General features: G+C 47.1%; 10 protein-coding genes across 10 annotated transcripts; 2 read left to right on the top strand and 8 right to left on the bottom strand.

Moving 5' to 3' along the window:
• Positions 1–308: 308 nt before the first annotated feature.
• On the bottom strand, positions 309–2,114 carry N7509_013952 (uncharacterized protein; the record flags this gene model as incomplete). The annotated part of the gene is made up of 1 exon (XM_056638589.1): positions 309–2,114. The coding sequence occupies one exon, from the start codon at positions 2,112–2,114 to the stop codon at positions 309–311; it is 1,806 nt and encodes a 601-aa protein (XP_056482096.1).
• A 645-nt stretch (positions 2,115–2,759) lies between these two features.
• On the bottom strand, positions 2,760–4,441 carry N7509_013951 (uncharacterized protein; the record flags this gene model as incomplete). The annotated part of the gene is made up of 4 exons (XM_056638588.1): positions 2,760–3,183; positions 3,278–3,304; positions 3,967–4,180; positions 4,249–4,441. 4 exons carry the CDS (start codon positions 4,439–4,441, stop codon positions 2,760–2,762), a joined length of 858 nt encoding a protein of 285 aa, XP_056482095.1.
• A 1,465-nt stretch (positions 4,442–5,906) lies between these two features.
• N7509_013950 (NAD(P)-binding protein) lies at positions 5,907–7,528 on the top strand (the record flags this gene model as incomplete). Its single annotated transcript, XM_056638587.1, has 3 exons — positions 5,907–5,964; positions 6,022–6,194; positions 6,290–7,528. The coding sequence occupies 3 exons, from the start codon at positions 5,907–5,909 to the stop codon at positions 7,526–7,528; spliced, it is 1,470 nt and encodes a 489-aa protein (XP_056482094.1).
• An 860-nt stretch (positions 7,529–8,388) lies between these two features.
• On the bottom strand, positions 8,389–9,882 carry N7509_013949 (inositol phosphosphingolipid phospholipase; the record flags this gene model as incomplete). Its single annotated transcript, XM_056638586.1, has 1 exon — positions 8,389–9,882. One exon carries the CDS (start codon positions 9,880–9,882, stop codon positions 8,389–8,391), a length of 1,494 nt encoding a protein of 497 aa, XP_056482093.1.
• Positions 9,883–10,762: 880 nt separating this feature from the next.
• Positions 10,763–12,085, bottom strand: N7509_013948 (putative sulfate/molybdate transporter; the record flags this gene model as incomplete). Its single annotated transcript, XM_056638585.1, has 1 exon — positions 10,763–12,085. One exon carries the CDS (start codon positions 12,083–12,085, stop codon positions 10,763–10,765), a length of 1,323 nt encoding a protein of 440 aa, XP_056482092.1.
• A 1,679-nt stretch (positions 12,086–13,764) lies between these two features.
• On the bottom strand, positions 13,765–14,583 carry N7509_013947 (A4/G1 family peptidase; the record flags this gene model as incomplete). The annotated part of the gene is made up of 1 exon (XM_056638584.1): positions 13,765–14,583. The coding sequence occupies one exon, from the start codon at positions 14,581–14,583 to the stop codon at positions 13,765–13,767; it is 819 nt and encodes a 272-aa protein (XP_056482091.1).
• A 2,319-nt stretch (positions 14,584–16,902) lies between these two features.
• Positions 16,903–17,566, top strand: N7509_013946 (putative carbonate dehydratase; the record flags this gene model as incomplete). The annotated part of the gene is made up of 3 exons (XM_056638583.1): positions 16,903–17,145; positions 17,202–17,281; positions 17,338–17,566. The coding sequence occupies 3 exons, from the start codon at positions 16,903–16,905 to the stop codon at positions 17,564–17,566; spliced, it is 552 nt and encodes a 183-aa protein (XP_056482090.1).
• Positions 17,567–17,656: 90 nt separating this feature from the next.
• Positions 17,657–18,378, bottom strand: N7509_013945 (carbonic anhydrase; the record flags this gene model as incomplete). Its single annotated transcript, XM_056638582.1, has 2 exons — positions 17,657–18,194; positions 18,251–18,378. The coding sequence occupies 2 exons, from the start codon at positions 18,376–18,378 to the stop codon at positions 17,657–17,659; spliced, it is 666 nt and encodes a 221-aa protein (XP_056482089.1).
• A 698-nt stretch (positions 18,379–19,076) lies between these two features.
• N7509_013944 (uncharacterized protein) lies at positions 19,077–19,621 on the bottom strand (the record flags this gene model as incomplete). Its single annotated transcript, XM_056638581.1, has 2 exons — positions 19,077–19,277; positions 19,316–19,621. The coding sequence occupies 2 exons, from the start codon at positions 19,619–19,621 to the stop codon at positions 19,077–19,079; spliced, it is 507 nt and encodes a 168-aa protein (XP_056482088.1).
• A 302-nt stretch (positions 19,622–19,923) lies between these two features.
• Positions 19,924–20,912, bottom strand: N7509_013943 (endo alpha-1,4 polygalactosaminidase; the record flags this gene model as incomplete). Its single annotated transcript, XM_056638580.1, has 2 exons — positions 19,924–19,938; positions 19,992–20,912. 2 exons carry the CDS (start codon positions 20,910–20,912, stop codon positions 19,924–19,926), a joined length of 936 nt encoding a protein of 311 aa, XP_056482087.1.
• Between the last annotated feature and the right edge of the window lie 1,504 nt (positions 20,913–22,416).

Below are 22,416 nucleotides of genomic sequence, written 5' to 3'. Positions count from 1 at the left end.
TTTTCGCAAATACCCCTCATGTGATTTCTATTATATCTGTTCTTGCACAATCTTGTTGCAACACTGTTAAATAGACAGCTTCGATGGAGCAAGGCCGAAGAGCATCTTGTATTTAGCTTGCCAATCAGCCCTTGATTGTTGAATCGACTTGCTCGTATTCCAGATGTTGGCGATCGGACGAGTAGTCCAGCATGGTGTAGGAATGCAACCATGTTCGATTGACTGCCAGGGTGGTTATTGGGATCTTAGAGTAGCCCCGGAGGATCTATTCAGAGTGAGTTACATTCTGAGAGGTCTGAGTGAAGTTATTATGTAGATCCCGACACTAAAGATCGCCGTGATGGAAGAACAGCGTTTCTCAACATTTTCATGGCCGACGAATCTAGTCCCCAATTACCCTGCCATTGTTCCATACGGGCTCCCCCTTTGAAATGTGCCGCGAGGTGTTCGGCTCGGGAAGCCCAATCAGGAAGATTTTGATTGCAAAACCCGCAACGGCTTCCAACGTCGCCATTAGAACCCCGCCAAACATCCAGATCTGAGGCAGGAAGCTTAGTACAAGCGTGGAATTTGCGGAGATGCTGCCATAAATAATCCTTTCGACTGAAGGATCTTTCCGCAATTGGCTTTCCAGCACAGATGTGAAATTCATGTTCATCCCAATGGGCGGGTGATGGGTAGGGAGCATCGCAGAAGTAGCAGTTGTCTACTGAAGTACTATATTGTTGGTAAAGTTCATCGACATTCAGCGTGCAGATCCACGAGTCGAGTTGAAGGTGTACACTTTTCTCGTGCCGAGCCCAATCATGTCGCTTCCGAAAGGATGAGGTGCAGAATGTGCACTGGTATTGACATTCAACTTCCGAAAATCGCCTTCCCCGTTGTCGTCTACTGCTTGGAGTCTTGGGAAGCAGCGGGAAGGGCATATTTCCTTCTCCAGATTGATGGCTCCAGGCCGAGGAAATACTGTCGGAAGTCTCAGAGGCTCTGCTCTCAAAGCTAGAAGCAGAGGAGGCCAGATGTGAAGATGTCTCATCAAGGTTGAAAAGATCTGTTGCAGATCTATCGAAATGGAACGGGTCAGATGCAGGGCCAGGATCCGCCACGCCCGAAGCGATAGCGTCTTGAATAGCCGATTCCAAAACGGGCTCGTCTTCGGGTGGAGATGCTTTCCAGCGTTCCATGGGCGTCATTGAGCTCAACGTGCTGGTGACCATCGGAGAGCCTGCGCGGGAGCGTGAGTTCGAAGTTTGTTTCGACGATTGAAACTTTTGCTTTTGTCTGCGACGAGCATTCGCAAACCAAGTCGAGACACGCTTCTGAGAGAAGCCAGTCTCCATCGAAAGTTGTTCCTTCTGTACCTCAGTAGGATATGGGTACTCTTGGTTTTGATAAAACCATTCTCGTAAGACCCTGGCCCCTTTCCGGACAAATTGTTTGGAATCCTTGCGTTCATCTTTATTTTCAATCCCAGGGTCAACGCCTTGGGTTACCGTGCGGTCATGGCCGAGAACATCCTGTTGGTTAGCTATTCCATATTCTGCGTCTTCTGGCAGGCCATGCAGGTGACCGAGTACGGGTGAAAATGTCTCGAAGCGAGATGGGAGTCGTTTTTCGCCTTTGGCGAGACTACATTCCCGGAAGAGTGCCACACAGCTGGAACAAGAAGTGACAGGGTTTGGATTAGCCTCTGTTGTTCGAAGGATCAGACATTGCAATCGATGCCTACGGCAGTGGCTGCAGGGCATGGGTGGGCGGTATGCTCCATCAAGCCACTGTGGAACATTCGCAAGATTCTGCGAAGGGATTTTCTCCGGCTCGGGTTGGACCAAGTGCTCCGTGGTTTGTTGTATCGGATAGTCTTGAGTCTCTTCCATAAAACCTTGAGGTGAACCAAGTCCCATGAACTGAGACCATTGTAAGTCTGTTGGGTCCGAGGAACAGAAGAAGAAATCATCGAGGGCATTCCAATCAGCTTGTGGGTTCTCATGCAGCCAGACATCCCCCATGCTGGGGTCCAGCCGACTTGGCAGCTCGGACTCGGACAATGATTGGGACAATTGTCGCAGTGGGTATCGCGGTGGGCATGAGTCTGACGGCAGGCCCGAATCCATTGCGCGTAGAATTCTCGATAAACCGACCAGTCCAACCCGGCAGAGAGCCCAAAGGCGAGTTTGGTAGGATATGGCTGGGTTATTAGGTGTAATCTGCAATGCACCGAAACATACTTGGACAACTAAGTACTAACGAATCAGGATGTTTACTGGCGGAGTAAGAAATGGTGTTGGGGTGGAGAGAAATGAAGTTAGCAATGATGTCAGCTGATACTGTCACGTGGCGGATCGCGGGGAAATGCGGCCACGTGATTGGCCAGATAACCTAATCTGGCATCTACTTGTACATACACCTAGGCAGCATTCTCTACATGTTTATACTACTAGTACTAGCTCATATGATCAAGGTTATTTCCTGGTGCCCTGGATTTATAAGTATCAGGCCATCTAGTAAGACCTTTTTCCTTTCACATGTGGTGTTCTCTCTAGCACTCATCTTCCCGGGGTCTTCAAGTTCAAGTTGACTGATACAGAAGAAGTCGGTACTACTACCTAGTAAATACTAAAAATATACATCCGTCTGGGCATGAGTCAATACTACTACTACCAGCCCTCGAGTAAAACTACCTAGGTAATCCTACTGATCGAAGATCGAGGTCAAGTTCTAGAGGTCCAAGTCTGTTAAAATGGGCTCAAAATTATTCTCTAATGTACGATAACTTCGGTAGTTTTAATGATGCCACTTTTTGAACCGTAATTATTGGCATGACCCGGAGAGGTCTCATCCGAGGCAGAGAAGTTCTGGGCGTATGCTGCTGTGACGTTATAGTCCCCGTTCTGAGTCAGGCGAACCTCATCAGAATTGGAGCCGTCCCCAGAACCCCGGCTCCCTAGCTCCTGAAGCGCATACTGGTCACCCCGATGAATAGACCACATATGATTGCCTCCGCCTCCCCCCATTGTGTGAATACTTCCTCTAGTTCCAGTCGCAGCCCGTTGGGATCGATAGTGACTGCCGTGGGGACCTTGAGATCGGGAGTTGGAATACTCCAATAACTTGAGAACACTGCTAACCAGAGGTTTGAGGGAGGGAATGCAAGCGGCCATGATACCGGTGGTAAATTGCAGCCTGTATTAGTTTCCAAATTGTTAGCCAACCTATACGTCCTCTATTGACCGACTCGGAAGTTATCATTGGGATAATAGCGATGTCTGATACTTACGTTGCCCAGAATAGAATCCAGTCGTTCCTAGAATAGTTGTCAGTATATGTTGAACTTTGATTGAAATAGTCCTAGAAACATACAAATACTGATCCGTTATTTTAGTGAAAGCAATTTGGTAAATTGCATTCAGTACACCGAAGACCACGGCTCTGCGCCCATAAAAGGATGGTCAGTGGAGCTTCAATTTTCATAGCAGAAAATGCAACATATGATACCACATACAGATAGCCCAGGCTAAGGATACCTATCAGATAAATCCGAACTCTGCGTCGCATCTGTAGAGTCCAGATAATTGGAATGGGGATTGTCGCGAAAAAAACATCCGTGAAGATGTTGAATCCTGCCAGAAATTACACTATTAGCTTTAACAAAGCTCTTGAGCTAGCATGCGCAGTTAAAGGGAAGTATACCAGTGTTCACGAGTCCAAATGTAACAAAAGGCTGTATTGGATAGCATTGAGAGCCCGAAGAGTGAGTCCAGAATGCCGACATAGGCCGACAATAAAGAAAAAAGGCCATGGCTCCCATGAAACAATAAGCCGCGACAATCACTGAAGGTATAATTTATTGTCAGTACAGTCAGAACTAAATGTAAATAGAAGAGCAACTTTCGAAACGAGATGTTTTGTTTGGAATTGTGAATTTTATTAAACTTACCAATGCTTGTCCAAAGACAATACACATACCATCGAGCTGGACTCAATCTCAGTAGGTTCAAAGCTATGGAGATCTTGAGCATGGCTATGCCTAATGCAGAGTCGATTATCACCTGCCAGAAGGAACCTTGTGAAACTTTTGTTGCGTCACCATTGCCTTCTGCAAACCAAGCATCACTGTGGCCCAGCCCGTGAGTCCCCTCAAAAACCCAAAGGATCCATCCCCCCCAAGGCACATAACTATCTCACTCAAATGTCAGTAATAGATTTCGGAGTTCCCTTGGGGATGTCCGAAAAACACGGGGCGATAACCTACAGCTGCTATCAACATTGTCCAGTCATCAGCGCCAGTGTTCTTGATAAGCTTGATCCGAACATAAAGGCGTAAACCAACAGCCAAAAGGGCCAGAAACGTGAAGATTGTCTGCACGACTAAAATCCGGGGCAAATTGTTTTGCCACTCCGTGTTGGAATCTGTACCCGTCGACCCCGTACTTGGCGCCATGATGGAGTTAAGCAGAATCAAGAGCTCATGTTGCTGAAGAGAAAGGTATACGGAGACTTCAAGTTTTAGGTAGGCCAGCCCCAGATGAATAATAGTACTGCATATATCCACTAGTGGCATATTATAGAGGAGATATACTATTTATTCCCGCGAACCAACACAGGGGATATTCTCGAGCCCCAATTGCGAACAGTGGCGTGTGTGTCTCAGCGTCCTGAGGGCGAAGGATTTCAAATGAATCACCGAAAAAAGTCAATCGTCTCCAGAATTCTGGTATACCCCTGCAGGATTAGCGGCATCCAGCTTATCCGATGCAACGTCATGAAGTTCGATTCGTCCATGGAGAAGATGATGTTCCTGTTCATGCCAAGCTACTAGGATCCTTCCAAAGCGAAGTATTAACCCATAATCTTGAAGAAAAATAAAATAAAAGCAATTCGTTGCGTTGCGGAGTGCCTGGCCATCCACCCTCATTTGATGTGTACAGTGATTTATCCACGAGGACGTGGAAATAAAAGGGGCGATGCTAGATCGGACCCACGGGCCAAGACTCATGAATTCAATCCTGCATGGGGCAACATGCATACTTTGGCCCCCAAGACTTATATTGGGGCCAAAATAGGGCCGAAAACTGGCTTAAAGCAATCAATTCCAGGCCTGACCTTTTGAAGCGAAGAGTCTTTCCTGGGTACTCGTAGTCCGTAAATACGGAGCAGGCGATGAGTGCTTAATAGTAGTCAGTGAGATCAGGACCACGACCAAGACGAGAATGTTTGGATCTCTGGGATGAACCTAGAGATCGCATGAGTGGAATGTCTCCATATGATTGGATCGGGGTGATTCCTTGGGTGAGGCCTGTTTGCAGATCCTCCGAGTGTGTACGAGTACTCGGATTTCTAGTCTCGACCCTTTCGCCCACGGCAGGATAATCGAACCACCACGAGTTTTACAATCTTAGGGCTTTAGGGGACTCGTATTTGTTCATGAGGATATAGATTGAGAGTAAATGAGATCGTTTAAAATTTAATTTCAAGATGCCTAGGTCTGTTTTCCTGATCAAGTGCGTGGGTAGATATTGTTGAAGATTCAAGAGAGCGGCGCGTCGCCCTTTTGTTCTTGGGTGTGTAATCCACCGATGATCCTTGGGAATTACGCTAATGTATACTAATGTATACGACGACGGGAAACTCCACCAATCTGCATTGAGCAAGATATTGTTTTCATTTCATTGGAATCGGTGTTTCTGAATCCCTGTCATCAGGGCGTTTTGGCCAATGTTTGTTTCTCCCCTCCCCCTGCGGTTGGGAAATCTAAGTACGAGTTCGGGGCGTCTGCCGAGCACTCCATGCAAGCGGCTGGTCCCCTTCCGAGCCCTAAATTCCTTTTCGGACTTTGGCGTTTTGATTTGCCGAAGTTATGCCAGGGGGAATGGAAGCTGCCGGGTATCTTAACACTATAAGAGCAAATGCTTTCCGTTAGCTGGAAGCTTTCCAGGCAGTTCCCTCCTCTGGTTGCCATTCCCTGTACACATTCGACTCTTTTTTTCTCTTATGCACTGACCATGCGATCTTTGTCATTAGTCGCCCTCAGTCTAGGGGCTGCGTTACCCTTTGCCGACGCTAATGACCTGCCTGACATTATCTACCGTGATGTTGCGGTTATTGGAGGAGGCGCCTCCGGTGCCTATGCTGCTGTTCGCATTCGTGATGACTTCCACAAAAGTGTTGCTTTGATTGAGAAGCAGAATATCCTGGTACGTCTTATAAGTAAATTGCGCAGGATTTTGTCGCTTCAAATTAAAATTATTTGGTTAAAAGGGGAACGCACTAACACGATCTCAACGAGCAGGGTGGTATGGTTGACACATATGTGGACCAGAAGACAGGAAAAACGTTTGACTATGGGGTTCAGAGTTTCCTCAACGTGAGCGGGGCGACCGACTTCTTTGCTCGATTCAATATCTCGATTGGTAGCAGCTCAAGCAGCTCATCTTCAGTCACCGAGTATATCGACTTCAGAACCGGCAGCAAGGTTGATTTTGAGCCCCCATCATCATCGAAGCAGATTTCAGCCATCGCCAAGTTCCTCGAAGTCATTGAGCCCTGGGAATCAATGTTATTCCCTGGCTACTGGAACTTCCCCGAGCCGTCTGATATCCCAGATGACTTTCTGATTCCATTTGGAGAGTTTTTGACCAAACATGGCCTGGAGGATGGCGCTCCTATCATTTACGCATCCACTGGCCTCGGCGTGGGCAATATGAGTGAAGTCACGACCATGTTCGCGCTGCAAAGCTTTGGCTGGGATATGGCGCGCGGCCTGACAGGCAAAATGGGCCTGTTTACGCCTACATCCGGGGGGAACCAGGTGCTATACGACGCGATTGCGAAGGACCTGGGTGACGACGTTCTATACTCCAGTACTGTCATCGACAGCCGCCGCACCGATTTTGGCGTCTTCCTTACCGTCCGCAATCACAAGACGAATAAGGTGACGCTAATCATCGCTAGACGACTTCTTGTTGCCATTGAGCCCACCAAGGATAATGTGAAGACTTTGGATCTGAGCCCCGTTGAGTCATCAACCTTGGCCAAGTTTACATACTCGAATGAATTTGCTGGATTGGTCGATAATCCCGTATTCAACGAGAGCACTTACTACTTCAACTTACCGTCATCCGCCGCCCCAGACAACACCCTTGTCTACCAAGAGGACCCCATGGTCGCAAGTTTCCAATACACCGGCCTCGAGAATTTGTTTCGAGTGATGGTCATCGGGAACACCACTACTACCGCCGATGAGGCCAAAGCTTTGAGCCAGGAAAGCTTCAATACCTTGCTCAAGTCTGGTCGTTTCATCACTTCAGGCCAAGAGCAAGAGCTTAGCTGGGCCGCTTTCGCTACACACGGTGCCATGCATGCTCGGGTCACCGTGGATCAAGTGAAGGCAGGCTTCTTCCAGGACTTGTACAAGCTCCAGGGTGCTCGCTCCACGTGGTGGACAGGTGGCGCCTTTTCGGCAAACTTTCAGACTCAGCTGTGGAAGTTTGACGAGGGACTCATTCCCAAGATCCTCAAGGGCCTGTAAAGGCGGGCTATTCCGAGGCAGTTGACGAATTGAGAGCAAGGCAAGTGGACCAACACTGAATCGGCTGCCCAGGTGTGCGCCCTCGGTGTAATATTGGAACATTAGATTTCGATTGATAGTCAGAAATAGGTCCTCTTGGATACTAGCCAAGAGGGATAGTCACTCAAAACACGTAATATCAGAATAATCACAACGACTTTTCTCACTATACGTAGGATACTAGTTACTGAGGATTCTAACATGTGTGAGAGGATGAGAAAGGGGGTAGATGAAGGATATGGCGAAGCAAGAGATGCCAAAAATGCGGTGGTCACCGCCATCTAACACTCCTGCTCGGTTCGATACATAAACTACTCTTCCACAAGCGTAGAATCGTTTAGACTGTTTATGGCAAGGCTATATGGACCGAAACCAAAAGCCTCTTAATTATTCCAGTCCCGAAGTTCAGGTTTTGAATCCGGCGATGTAGGGATCGTGGGCAGCCAGGGTACCAGTTAGTTAGTTAGATATCGAGAAGTACATGTAAGGCGGTAGAAAGAGCAATAGGAGGTCGAACTATCGGGGTTGAGGGGATGGTTGCTCCTCGTAGGCAATCCTGCAGGTTACAGGGAGCTCTGGGCTCTCCTTTGATTTCCACAGACAGTTTGTTGTGTGCCGGATATCGTGATCTTGATAGGTTGCCCCGGTTTGTCTTGAATTCCGTTCGTTTTTATTTAGGCGTGTTGGAAAAGTCTCCACCCGCAGGCTGTCGAGGATCGAGTCGCGGCACAAATTCCTGTCTTACCGAGGATGCTGAGCCGGTATTGATCAACTGGCTGGGAAATCAGCGGCCCGGAAAGTTAGAACTTTTGCAAAAAGAGCTAGCTACTGGGCATTTGATTATCACTCTGCCTTTCGCCAGAACCGATATCCTCTGAAACAAGCACCAGTCCTCTCGCATTGCGTACCTCCCACTCGAATTCTTTCAATGCACGAAGTTCACTTGACACGAAGAGTCCACCGATCAATCCATCCAAAATGCCGGCACCAAAATTTAACGTGCTCACCAGGATCAAGATGAATCCGATGTAGGTCCGACTTCCAATCCACCATACACCAACCATACAGCCGATTGAGATCAAGATGGAGACAATGAAATGGATCAGACGCCAACTACGTTGGGAACGTTCTCGCCTGACATAGGTGTGAATCATATCGATGATATGATCATAGGTCTCTGGGGCGAGAGCAGCGTTCGGGGAGACCTGTTTCGACGAGGTTTTGTGTAGAGAGGGGGAACTAGGGGAGCCAGGTTCGGAACACGTGCGAGTGGAGGCAGTGGCTTGGCCTGGAGCACGAGTGATGACTGCTTCGACGGCGAAATGGTCGCTTAAGGAGCAGCCGAGTGTGGGGTGGCGTTGTGTCATTCCCACCGTAGCAGATTCGACAGACCAACGCGGCGAGGGGAATTCCGGGGCATAACCACCATCCCCAACGAAGATATAGTCGAGACGTTTGGCGCGTGGGTCCGGGGTGTCCTTATCTATAGTCACATGTTGGCCCTTGTCGAGTTGTTTACGGAGCGCCTCGGACCATCGCCATGTATTGAATGAACCGTCGCAAGTCGCCCCGTTTTCGAGCAGGTTATACTCCGCGGATGGAATGGGACGGTTTCTCGCGCGCTCCACAGCGTCGATCGCGGCGCCGACAGAGGAGTCCGGGTGGAGCTCGCGCCAGACGTCGCGAACGGGACTTTGGGCGGTGATGAGACGGTGAGCGAAGGAAGATGGCAGCATGTTGAAGTCTCCGAGGCCGATGACGAGATGACCACGTTCTGCGGCACCACGCATGAGCTTCGATATTTCCCAGGCTTGGGCGGTGCGGTGGCAGAGATAGGAGTCGTGGGGTTCACGCTCGTAGGGGGCGTGAAGGTGTGTACAGAAGACTTCGGCGACATCTCCAACGCCAGGTCCAAATCGAATTCGTGCGCAGGCGACGCCCTTTCCGACGAACCAGTCACCGCGAAAGAAGGCTGTCGGTCGTCCATTCAGGGGATAACCATACATGCCACTCTCTTCAATGGGCCATCGGGACAGGATAGCCAGGCCCGCGCCAAAGATGCCCCCGAAATAAAATTTCCCATATGGAAGTATATGCTGTGTCTGTTTGCGAATACTCTCATAGTCTTCCTGTGTCCAACATTCTTGTAGTCCAACTATCTCCGGCGGAGGGTTGGCGAGGGCGAGCTGTCGTCCGATTTCCGATAGACGTTCTTGACGGTACTTTGAGATGTATTTCAGACCCCAGCAGTTGAGAGAGAAGATCCGGATTTGGGAGGGAGCTTCATCGTGATCATGTCCGGTAAGTTGGGCCATCGGAGTTGAGAAATGAGAATGGCCTAGTGAAGACGAGCACTTGAGAAGGTTGGATTGGAAGTTGGGGGGGGAAGCTCCAAGGGAAGCTTCACGTCAATTCTGGCTGACTAAGCGGGTCTTATCCCTATCTTATCTTATCGACTCGAGTTGTCACGTTTGCACTGTTTGCACTGTTTGTTCCCGCCTTCCCCAGGTTCTTCTTTGTTTACCTCTCCGCGTTCACACAGCGCAGTCGAAAGGTGAAGATGAATATATGACTAGATGAATATATGACTAGATGAATATATGACTAGATGAATAGATAAATAGATAAATAGATAAATAGATAAATAGATAAATAGATAAATAGATAAATAGATGAATACTGATTTGGGTCGAATACTAGTCCCATTATATACTTCTGACTTCATGTCGCGTTCAAATGCTATTTGCAACAGGTCTGAATGTACGCACTGTATAAGACCACCTTCCTCGCCCAAATTCCGACGTATGAGCTGCAATCTGAACCATAAAAAAAACCAACACGCTAATTAAAACAGCCCGAAAAAAATGACGGAAATGCCCAGGGTATGAGCAATCGAGAGTCCTGCGACGGGTAGCCTGCGCCGTCTAGCCCGTCGCAACAGGAAAAATGACATGGCAAGAAGTTGAACCGGTAGATATGCAAAACAAAGAGGAGGAAGGCGGAGATAAAAAATGTAAAACGATGCGCTCCAAATCCCAGAGTACTTGAGGTAGCTTCAAGTTGTTTTCGAAAGCCCAGATATTTTTTCTTCGCATTGATGGGTCCCCTACTCCTTACCATACCATTCCTGCTTCAAGTCAATTCCATTCATGCGGTTCCCGTTGGCACACTCATGAGGATCCAGTCAATTAGTATTTACAACTGGAGGCGTCCCTCAGACCAGTAAGCCCGGCCTTTATCCCACCACTTTGGAACATCATATGCCCAGTGGGTTAATAAACCGGCAATAAACCCGACGGCGTCATTCTTGAAGCCAACAAGTACGCCGATAGTCACCATCATGACCGTCCAACGCCGCTTACGTTCTTCATCTGTTAGAACAGGGCCGATGTGCTGCTCAGCGAGGCCTATAACACCACCTCTGGATTGGCCGAGGTCTCGAGCACCAGAGGTGTTCAGGCTCTCGCCGACCATTGCCAATTCTAGACCAGCTGCAACCACCATCACGCCAAGGAACGCGCCAGGAAATCGCTTGAGCAAGTCAACCAGAGTCTCCCCGAAGAGAAGCCCGATAAATAGTTTCAATACTCCGAGAAAAATAACACTCGCACCGGAGCGGGCACCGAAATGGTACTGGGCTGCGAGCCCACCCGACCCGTGACAAACAGGCATGGCACCAAACCAACAGCCCAGCAGGTTCATGCCAGCAACACTAAGCCCGATATGCGTGATCGACGGAGCTTGGACACTAGTTTGGAACAGATCATGGGCTAAATGAACGACGGCAACGATCGAGTTCAGAGTAGTGAGCGGAATCTGCCCAATACCGGCATCAACAGAACCGACACGCCATTGATTTGGGGTTGGGATGGTCACCCAGGGGTGCCAGATCTGGAACTGCGGTAAGGAACCCGCCAGGGCAGTTAGAATGATCGCAAAGATGAGTCCGATTGATAAAACAATCAATGCGTACGGGACCCTGCGATAGACATTTGTCGTGACTAGGGCGATAAATGCCGCGATCGCCCAAATCCGATTGTCAGCCCAAGAAGGGCTGATCCAGCCAAGCGGGGACAGTATAGTTCCACAAGCCGAGATACATAGAGATAGACCGGCACCGACCTGGATTCCCTTGATGACAGGAATGGGAATGACGCTTGAGAACCACCGTAGGAGACCTGTCACGCTGAAAATGAGGATGCAACCTCCGACAAAGATCCCCGCCGCTGTAATTGAGCCAGGGGAGAAGCTACGGGCGATAGCAACGGCTGCGATGGCCTTCATGGGTTGGACTGGTAGTGGAATGCCAAAAAATAAACCCGTCAAGATGTTGTAGACACCCGAAAAGACCAAAGTGCTCGCCAGTGAGACTGTGTTGTTGACAGCGAGAGCAATGGCAATCGGAAGGAAAGTTCCCAGGTCGCCCAGCGACCCGGAGATTTCAGAGACATAATGATGGCGAAAGGTATGTAGATTATGACGAGAGATCTCCCGTAATGAGCGTGCAGGCATGGCCATTGCGGTGTTGTAAACGAGTCAACATCAAAAAATGATGAAGAAGTTGAAGATGAAGTTGGAAGTTGACGGAGGAGAATGTCGAATTCGACCCCGCAGTGGCTGCTGATGCTGCAGGAATTCAACATCCGCACTCACCCGCACCACCACTAACCCATGCGACCGATAGAGACTACCTTCGCTCTGTTTAGTATGCAATATGGGAAGGCAGAAGTGGACATAAAATAAATCTTGCTGATTCGGCATTTTCGATGGTTTAGATTGTAGCTGCAGTGCAGCATGGAGGCAGCGCAGGGCGAGACCTGCTGTTCCTCATGGGTCTGGTCATCTGTAGGGGAAAAAAAAGAAAGAAAAAGGGGGATGAGTTAAGATATTGGAATAATATGACCAATGTGAGCGCTTGACAGGTGTGGTTGCTAGTGAAGCCTTATCCAGTTGGACTTGGAAAGGGTTGGATGGCGTAGCGGAGATCTCCGGGTTTGCTTGTCTTAACTCCGTAGATGTTTATGGTTATGTGGCTTCCACATGGAAATATTGATCTAGGTGATTGGAACTGCCCACTGCTCACTTACCCCAGGCTTCCCCGTTGATTGCCTGATTACCAGCCACGTCAACTTATACACAAGTACGAGGGATCTCCGCGGAAGCCGGTTGAAGCTGGGCATTGGCCAGGCTATCTGGAGGGTCTTGACATGCTGTTAACTAAGGGTTTGGATAAGATACTGGGATTTGGACCCGATTAACTTTGGAGAGGCGAAATTCCTGTTGTCCCGAATCGGTACAGGATTTCGGAGAAGATGGTGAGTCCTGCCACCCAACGATATTCTTGTGTGTCGCCATGCTTTGATTTCACTGGTATCTGGAAGGAAGCATATCTGATATGTGTTACTTATTATACGCATCTGCAATCGATGAGTAGCAACGAGTGGAGCTGCTACGCGCTCCGTGCACCATGGGCTATTATCTGATCCACTGGCATCGTTTGCATTATCCTTCCTACTATGCAGGCATGTGGGAGGGTTTAGACAACACCAATCAACGACTGGTGTAAAAGGCCAATTTCCGTTATATGCAGCTGGTTCCAGTACCTTGCAGTTGGTGCTACCATGCGTGTGACCTATTGCATCCGAAATTATCCTTTCCTTTACCTGGAACGAATTTGTGTTATCGGAGAGAAAGTGACCGAACATGTTCGAGTTGCCTGCATCGTAAGAAATGTCTCTGATTGGCAAGTGAAGGGTTCACAGACAAGGATCCACCGGTTATAATGTTGCTCAGAATTCACAGCGTAGCTTCCGACTCCCTAATACTCCTGCAATTCGTAGATCCCGCGACTGATGCATCGCAAATATAGACACATTTCATTCTCCGTGAGTATTAGACGTGAACAAGCATCTGATGAGCAATATAGAGTTACAATAACGAATCAGAATCTTCTAGCTTTCTCAGAACTTCGAGACAAAATTGAATAGCACATAGAATGTCACTATCCAATGGTCAGAGTGATCCCAAGTTGAATAAATTATGCATTTCCGAGTAAGAAGTATTGAAGGCTAGATTCTTCATTCTATCTTCAACTTCAATCATGTTGTGGGACATGGCTCCAGGCATTGTTGCAAGTCTATGACAATTCAAAAATGCCCCAGGGCTCTTGTCCTAATCTAGAACATCTCAAGAAATACTCACGCAACATATTTTACTGTAACACTGTTGCCGTCGATGGAACTTGCAGTCAGAATCATATTGTCTTGCTTGATATCGATGAGTGTTGCACCTGATGGCCCAACAATTGATTTCCTAGAGATCGCGTCGGAATTGTAAAAAGTGACAGTTCCAAAATTTGCCAATGGAACCAGGGAATTACTAGACTCAAAGTCCTCCACAATCCACTTCGCGTTATATTCGCAAAGATCACCCTGAATACCGCTGTTAAATGTATGAGTCGCGGATCTCCCGGTCGAAATGTTATCGACGGTGGCAGTGCCGGACGTCTTTGATGTAGCATCCACGGTCACTCTAATAAGATCACCAGCCAAAATACTGATATCATTGAAGTCATATGCATAATCCGGATACCACTCGTACCACGCGGAATAGGATGCCGAGCTGCCCTGGACGCAGAAATCAACCCCGGTCTGCAGGATCGCGGTACCACAGGTGTCTCCATCGATGCCAACCCATGCAGACGCACAGTATTGTTTATTTCCAACTCCCCCGCTAGGAACCTGCGGGGTTGGAACGATAAACTCTGCTGTCACAACTGTGTAATCGGTGCCGATAAGAACGGCGCCGGCCCAGTTGGAACTATATTCATTTTTTGATGTTTTATTAAGACGAAGGATCTCGTTGGTTCCGGGTTTGTGAGGCGGATTACTTGCGCGGCTTTTCAAACGGGCAATGCGACGAGATCCATGCTGAGCCTGGCGCTCTGCCGTGAAAGGTGCAGCATTGGCAATTGTTGCCAATAGCAAAATACTGAGAATACGAACGAAAATGCTCATGTTCAGAGGAGGATATGGCTGGGTTTCAAATGGTCTAACGGAAGCAAGGAATGACTGGGATGCAGAGAGCTATTGCGTTATGATTGATTAGAACTTGAATGGAATGAGATTATGCAAAAAAAGTTGAAAACAGGTGCCAGATTCACCTTTAAAGGGTTGTAAATTGTCTCTACCACGACTCATTCTAGTTAAAACGATGCATAGAGCAGACTAGAGAAACAGCTGGTATTGCCCCCGTATTATCCAGTCAGACTGGTTTATCTTTGTGGCCCAGTCATTCAAGAATCGAATCCTATCCCAGTGCAACATGATTACCAAGCACGATACAAAGAGCCATTCACCTGCGTAACACGCCACAAGTGACCGGTGAATTAAAGATGCCTAAGTAGAATAGTTCGTATAGTATCAAACACACAATTCACCTGCTGCCTTCATACGTCGGAAGAAGAAGTCAACCCTCTTCTTTCCAAGCGTTAACCTTACAAGTACTCGACTAGTATTAGCAGCATTACACTTCGTTCCATAAAGCAGGACCGTAGGCTTGGGTCCATAAATCGTGGATTATTCAATCGGATATTCCATGATGAAGGACTCCATCGGCAGCGTCAATTTCTGGGATTTAAAATTTCGAGTGGTAACTTTGCCAATTGTAATTAATAAATTCCCCGGCAAAAAATAAGCCGGAATTTTAAATTTTGACCTCGCTAGAAGGATTCTCGGAAAGAAGCTCGAAGGGGAATTCGGCTTTACTAGTATGGGTCGAGTATTCATGAGCATAATGTCGGGCCATAAGTTGAATATCTGGAGCACAATGCCTTCGCTCGGTGGAACAGACCATTTGCCAAGATATAAGCAGTTTGATGCTATTTTAGAGAAGATTGCGCAGCACGCAACAAAAGAATCATCCAAAACGCCGCAATTTCCTTTGAAGCAAGATCCAATCTAGAGAAAGAAGATAGATATACTAAACTTGTCCCATATTGACATCTGGAAGGAAAATAGGCTGGCAAGAGGAGTTCTCATTAGTAGAAAAAAAATAGATACAACTCAAATTCTTGAATACAAAGATTCAAATATAGCTGTGTGTCGAAAATTGATAACCTTCAAATTCGAATCGATGCATTAGGCTGAAGCCTGACGACGAGTTGGCCTTGCTAGTAGCGAAATCACAGAACTTTCAAATTTGTCCTGTATATCCTAATATCAGGTCATCGCCGCTTCTGGAAGTTACTAGTACAGGCCTAGGAGATTGTTGAATTACATAAAGGACTAGCTAAATTGATCCCTCTACGTGCAACTGGACCTGCAAACTGGCCATATGGGTTTTTTTAAGACGTCTCCCATGGCCCTGCACGCACAGACATTGACGCCAATACCCCTGAACTGCACCTCCGCGAAGTATCCCTATGGGCACATACATCACGATGAATATAGAAGAAATCTCCGTCCCGACAGCAGCGGTGGTGTTAGAATAGGCATTAGCGATGAGAATAGGACATTCTAGTAGTAGGTTCGAATCCTGCCGCTGGCGCGACCATCACCCACCCGTGAACATGCATTACATCTTTGCTGTTCATAATCTGTACTTGGGACACGCCTGAAAAGCAGGTTTTCATTACTCTGTACTAACGACCTGGAGTTCCAGCTTATTCCTAGTAGTATTGAAAGAGCATCTCTTTCCGAGTTACTAACTATTAAGAACTTGAATTTGAAATTGTATTATCACTTTATTTAATGCAATTTAAGCAGAGCCTTGGATATGGTGTGTATCATACTACTGGTATGTGTCAAGACCCTTTCCTTCCAATGTTGTGTCATCAGGTAATTGTATCAGCAAAATCTTGATATTCTAATGATTCAATATACGCTAGGGCTTAAAATGGATTGACAGAAACTACCTTACTAGTACTAACTAGTATTTGCAGTTCCCACCGGTCGGATCTGATACAAATCCGGCCGAGTGCGGAAATCTCTCGGAGAAACGCCTCCTAGTTGTTCCTCGGGACTTCCAGGTACCCAAGATCGGCGAAAACTCCGGGTGTCATAATTCGTTACTCGGGGTCTGAACAAGAAGAAAATCCCGGGAAATTTACTAGATCCTATTCAGTTCTTGCCCGCGCGCGATTTAACTCGGCCGGGTGCCGCCCTTTTCCGACATTACATTCATAGGCTCACCTTCTATCCCTTGAGAAAATATAACTATTTCAAATGCCCTTGAAGATCCGATTTCCCTTTGCCTATCGACATTTAAAACCCGGAATTTATTTACAAAACCGCCGTGCAACAACACTTTGCTCTTTGTCAACCCCGCGAAACAAAATGTTGACTGACGACAACACAAATTTCGAGGCTATGCCTGTTCGTGCAAACCTCATCCCTAGCCTTCAGAAGCCGGTCCAGCAAGTTCTCTGGATAGGATGCTCAGATAGTTGCTTCGAAGAAACGAAGATTCTTGATCTTCTACCCGACGAAATGCTTGTACATCGCAACTTGGGTAACATGTTAATTGAAGGTGATATGTCTTCCGAAGTCACTATCAAGCACGCAGTCTCAACGCTGAAGGTAATTAAAAGAGTTTGTCCTATGCGTTTGCCCGATTCTAATTGACTATCTCATAGGTGAAGCACATAGTGGTGTGCGGCCACTACGGATGCGGTATTGTTCGATCGGAGGCACGGCAGGGCTTGAGTGGCCCTTGGTTAAGGCATTTGGCCCAATCTACCGCTGCATTGAAATTAACTAACATTTTGACAGTCAACTAAATGCCTTACACTCAACCTTCAACAACTCTGTCAATCACCTTTCAGCTTATCACCGGGACCGCGCTTTTGTTGAAATGAATATTTTCGCCCAGTTGCATTCTCTGCGAAAGTTTCCTGAAGTACACAACGCAACGAAAACAAGAGGGCTCCAATTGCATGGAATCGTTTATGACACCAATACAGGGAGGGCCTTCAGACTAGCAGATGGGGATCACCTTTAAAGTCTTGGAGGATGTATAAATAAATGTTTCCTATACCGTGAATTTGAAAACCGTCACCCTTTCACAACCAAATCTCAAATTGACGCTCGGTTATTCCGTTTTGCTACCTGGTGAGAGGCAGTATATTTTCTTGACGTCTTGGAGCATCGACTCGAAATCGACCTCCAGGTCTCTCAGTAGACCGTCACGAAGGTCAAATACCAGCCCATGGACAATAGGATACTGGTTTTTCTCGTAACTTTGCTGTACAGCGGCAGTTTTGATAATATTCCTGCATGACTCAATGACGTTGAGTTCAATCAGCCTGTTGTACCTCTTGTCATCCTCCTTAATCGCATCAAGCTCCTGTTCATGAAGTCGATAGACGTCGCGGATATTTCGAAGCCATGGGTTCAGGAGTCCCAAATCAGCCGAAGTCAATGCTGCTTTAACCCCTCCGCAATTGTAGTGGCCGCAAACAATGATGTGCTTGACGTGGAGGTGTCTAACGGCATAATTAATGACAGACATCACATTTAAGTCGACATTCGGGACCAAATTTGCAATGTTCCGGTGAACGAACACCTCCCCGGCCTCCAAGCCCATAATTTCATTGGCAGGCACTCGGCTGTCGCTACAACCAATGTATCTATCTGTAGTCAGCATACTGTTCATTCGCGATGCGATGCGACTTAACCAACTGACAGATAGTCCGGCGACTGCCCCGCGGATAGCTTGTCAAAAAAGGCAGGATCAGCGGTCGTTTTTGTGGCAACCCATTCTTTGTTTTTCTTGAATATGGCGTCAAGCGATGGCCGAATAAAGCGATTCATGTCGGGTGCAGCTGTTTGCTGGGTTTCACTCGTTGAAAGAGATTTTGTTTCCCTTTGTCTTCTGCAGGCGTATGAATACAGTACCCCGCAAGTGTAATTTCTCAGTTCAAGTTGACGAGGGAAATCGGCCACGCAGCCTAGGCCCACTTGCATGTCTTATGTTGCAGTGGGTCTTTTGGCCACCGTCGGATCCGAGAAAGTCCCCATCGGTCAAAAGCCCCCCTTTTTCTACCCAATGTCCATCTAGTGATATGTAGGATTATTCTCGTGTCTTTTGGATCGTTTTCCCCTAGCAGCATATTTGACTTGATTTGATTTAGTAAGGTCCCATAGTCTTGCCCCGCGGCGATTTCAACACGACTCGAACTACATATGTATCCCGAGCTATGATGTCATATACCCAGGTATGACGAACTTGAATTCTAATATAATATATTCCCTCCAGGCCTTGACAGCCTTGAAAAATTCATATTCTATTTCAAGTTGCCAAATAATGTCCGAAGAAAGCAAGGAAAGCTTGATGAGTCTTGACACCTTAATATGTGATAAGCTGGAAAGTAATTCAAGAAGCTGACTCCTACTGTTAGCACTCGTAACTTCATCATATCTACTCATCTCAAGGTTGACTCGGATTTGCGTACTACAAGTAGTATTGAACGAGTGTGATCACCGTTATTAATGAATTCTTCTTGATTCCATCATAAATTAATACCCTGGACAATTCCATCAAGCCCTGGAAGGTAATATAGGATCTTCTTTTGGATAACAGACACAACATCGGGCCTACTAGATACTATCTTCGTTCTATTCTCAGCACGATCAGCCATTCTATCGCTCTGCAATCCGTTCTTCTCGATGCCATTATAATCGATCGTAAGAAGACCATTGTTCTCGCTTATCTGGCCCGTTTAGATGAAAGTACTGAGCCGCCACTCACCCCAGGACTTCCAATGTCGGTATTTTCCTGTTTGTTGATACTATCGGAATAGCGGCTGTTGTCAGAGAAGTATGGATATGGATCTAAGTCGACGTCAAATCCAAATAAAGTTATGATTGCTTGGTAAGGGCATCCCAGCAAATCCGGATCAGATTTCTCGCAGTAGTCGCAAAGACATTGGTAAACCGTATCGGTTAGGTTTCCAGTGAGCAATTCACCGGCTTCGGCGCATGTATAGAGAATATTCATGGAGCCGAAAACATATTCTGGGTCCTGACAACGCGAATCCAGAATTTTGAAAGCCATTTTTTCATGGGAACCTCTTCCAAGTTTGGTGCGTGAGCCACTGGCTGACCCAAATATAATCGGTGCACTTAATGAAATGTAAGAAGGCAGCAGGAGAGACATATTTAATAAAAGCAGACCAGCGGTCCCCAATAAATGAGTACCGGTACATGATAAAAAGGGTCTGCCTTGTAGGGCTCTTAGGTTCCTAGGGAGCTGAGGTAGTCGACACAATACCTTCAGCTTCAAACTAAAGATTGCCCAAAAATGGCCGAAGAGACCCACGTGGAAAGCTTTCGATTGGTGCATGAATTGTTTTAACCTCAAAAGAAAATGAACTAAATACAGTATCAGACAAATCTAGCATACGTCCTAGCAATATTCCACCCACGCGCTGAGGTCCATGTTTTTGATGACAGTTGAGAATTTTTTCGGCACCCTCCGCATGACAAGCGTCCGACTTCTTCGCCTCCGTGACACGAACTTTCAGTTTTCTTTTGTAACTCACATCCTCGCCAGAGTACTCGATGTGAAAAACGGGCTTATTCACATCTGTGAACGCAGCATATGTGTCGCACTCATTGTATTGGGCACACTGCTCGTTGACCGACCATTGCATTTTGTCGATGACATCGCCAATTATGTCACCTCCGTTCTTCAATCCGATCGACATGCCGCGTGAATGCGCCTCAAGCGCAAGGTACTTCAATAAATCAATCGAGTCATCCGTTGTTAGGCCCAGCCCATTTTCATTGCTGTATCCATCGATATTATCCGGATCAACACCATCACAGCCTTTCTTCTGCGCCATGTCAAGACGAGCCGATAGGATCCGACGTACGTTGCTTGAATTGATATCAATCCATCGTTCTCCAGGCCAATCATCAAGATTGCTCCCAAAGTCGGAGGAAGAGAATTGGTCTGCATCGGAACGCCATTCTTCATATGTCCCTGCCGAAAAGTAGCAAATCACCCGGGTGCCATGTTCGTGAATCGCAGATATAGTTTTTGCTGAGTTGTCAAATAGATCGATATCGTAAACGTCGGCATTTATCGAAGTGTTCTCGACGGCTTCCTCCAACTGGATTTGCCATTTGACACCTGGTCTAGGCTGCCATATACTCAAATCATCAGACTGGTTGGAATTGCTCCCTCCTCGCTTCAAAGCATGTCGATGAACTCCTCCTGGTGCTCTCTGATGAATATGGCAGTTGACAAGAATAGGAAGCCAGATGAAGCAGGTCGTAAAGAGCACAAAATTCTGCCTAGCGAAGAGCCGGCCGGCCGACTTGATCGCCGTATAGTATGGCATTCTGTTGGTGAGCGGAATTGGTGTCGCAAGGAGCGTATTGTACTATGTATAAAGAGCTTCAATCTCAATATTCTAGATCCTCGGCGTGAGTAAGATCGAAATGCCGTATAAAGGAGTGATGGACCAATAGTAATGCTAGTGGTAAAGGAATGACTGTGATCTAAAATAGATCGTGAGATAACTCTTGAAGCTAGAGCTGACTTCGACATTTATATAAACGGCTGTACATGAGGTACCTTAGAGAGAAATACCAAAAATCCTGCGCACACCGACCGATCCTGAACCCTTGAATGTTTCATGGCTGAGGTCCAATGGACGTATCTGATTTGACAAAACATTTGCAGTAGGGCGAGGCTTGCAGGCAAGGACAAATGATGGCGTATTTGGTTTGTGCCGAGACAAAGGGGAAATTGAAATCAGCGTGTGGCGATAAATCAGGGTCCAGGGATCGGACATGAAACGGCCGCCAAGAGCGCTTAGGAGCAGGATCGATCCATCTTATTTGCCGCGACTTATCCCTGCTACAAAATTCAATTAAATGACGGGCTAATCTTCCGAGGAGGAGCTTAAAGGAAATAGGTATATGCATGCTCGTCGTGTCAGACTGTCACACATTTTTGGAGAGGCGCCCGCGTTCATTTTACGCGTTCGGGGCGTATGGGGCCAAGGGCGCATATGCGTTACTAGTCACAATCCCCCTCCAGAATTCTTCAGATCCCATTCTGTCTACTAGGTGCTCCATGGGGATTCTAGCAGTATGTACGGACTTTTACGATTGTGTAGCCTAGGCAATGTCGAGTGTGATGGAATTCAATGGGTAACCATGTTGTCGCAAAGCACAGTCTTGGCTTATGGCATTGGCTTGGTCGGCGTGTCAGGATCGGACCTGTATGTACCCTTAATACCCGGAAGGTGAATGTGGCGCGTTGCCACTGGCGCCAACGGAAATTTCCCAGGTGCCATTTAGGCAAGAATTTTAGTATATAGCTATTCCAAGGTCGGCGAGGGAAAGGAAACATATAGGGCAGGAGATCTAGAAACCTGAAACATGACATCGACATTGTGGCTAGATGGCACCAACCTAGGACTAGTCTGAGCCTTGTAGCTAGCAGTCAATAGCATGCTTGGGAACACCTGTACTGTAAGTCAAGGGCTGCTAAATGGACCGCGCTTTTTGCTAAATGGACCATGGGCCTTTCGGAATCCAGATTAGTATGTAATCTCTATGCAAATTTCGATATATTCTATCTGTCTCTACAGTAGTACTAGTACCGCAAAAGTTTCTGACTTCCTGTTGTCTACGATCAGTTACTGTCTTCTAATAGTTAGCAGACTAGTACCTATCCAGGATAGAATAGATTAGCTACTCTATTCGATCTTAGGTAGGTACTAGTCTGCCATAAGAAGGCGGAGACAAGAGAGGTCAACAAGGGACTAGAAACTTTCACAGCGCTAGAGGTAGACTAAGTATATCCAACCTTATATGGAGATTACATACTAACCT

This window comes from Penicillium cosmopolitanum, assembly GCF_028827165.1.
Source record: "Penicillium cosmopolitanum strain IBT 29677 chromosome Unknown utg000012l:1.0-3308103.0:1.0-3310761.0, whole genome shotgun sequence".
Classification (NCBI taxonomy): domain Eukaryota; kingdom Fungi; phylum Ascomycota; class Eurotiomycetes; order Eurotiales; family Aspergillaceae; genus Penicillium; species Penicillium cosmopolitanum.
Note: the sequence above shows the minus strand (reverse complement) of the source record. Positions and strands in the feature narration are given on the sequence as shown.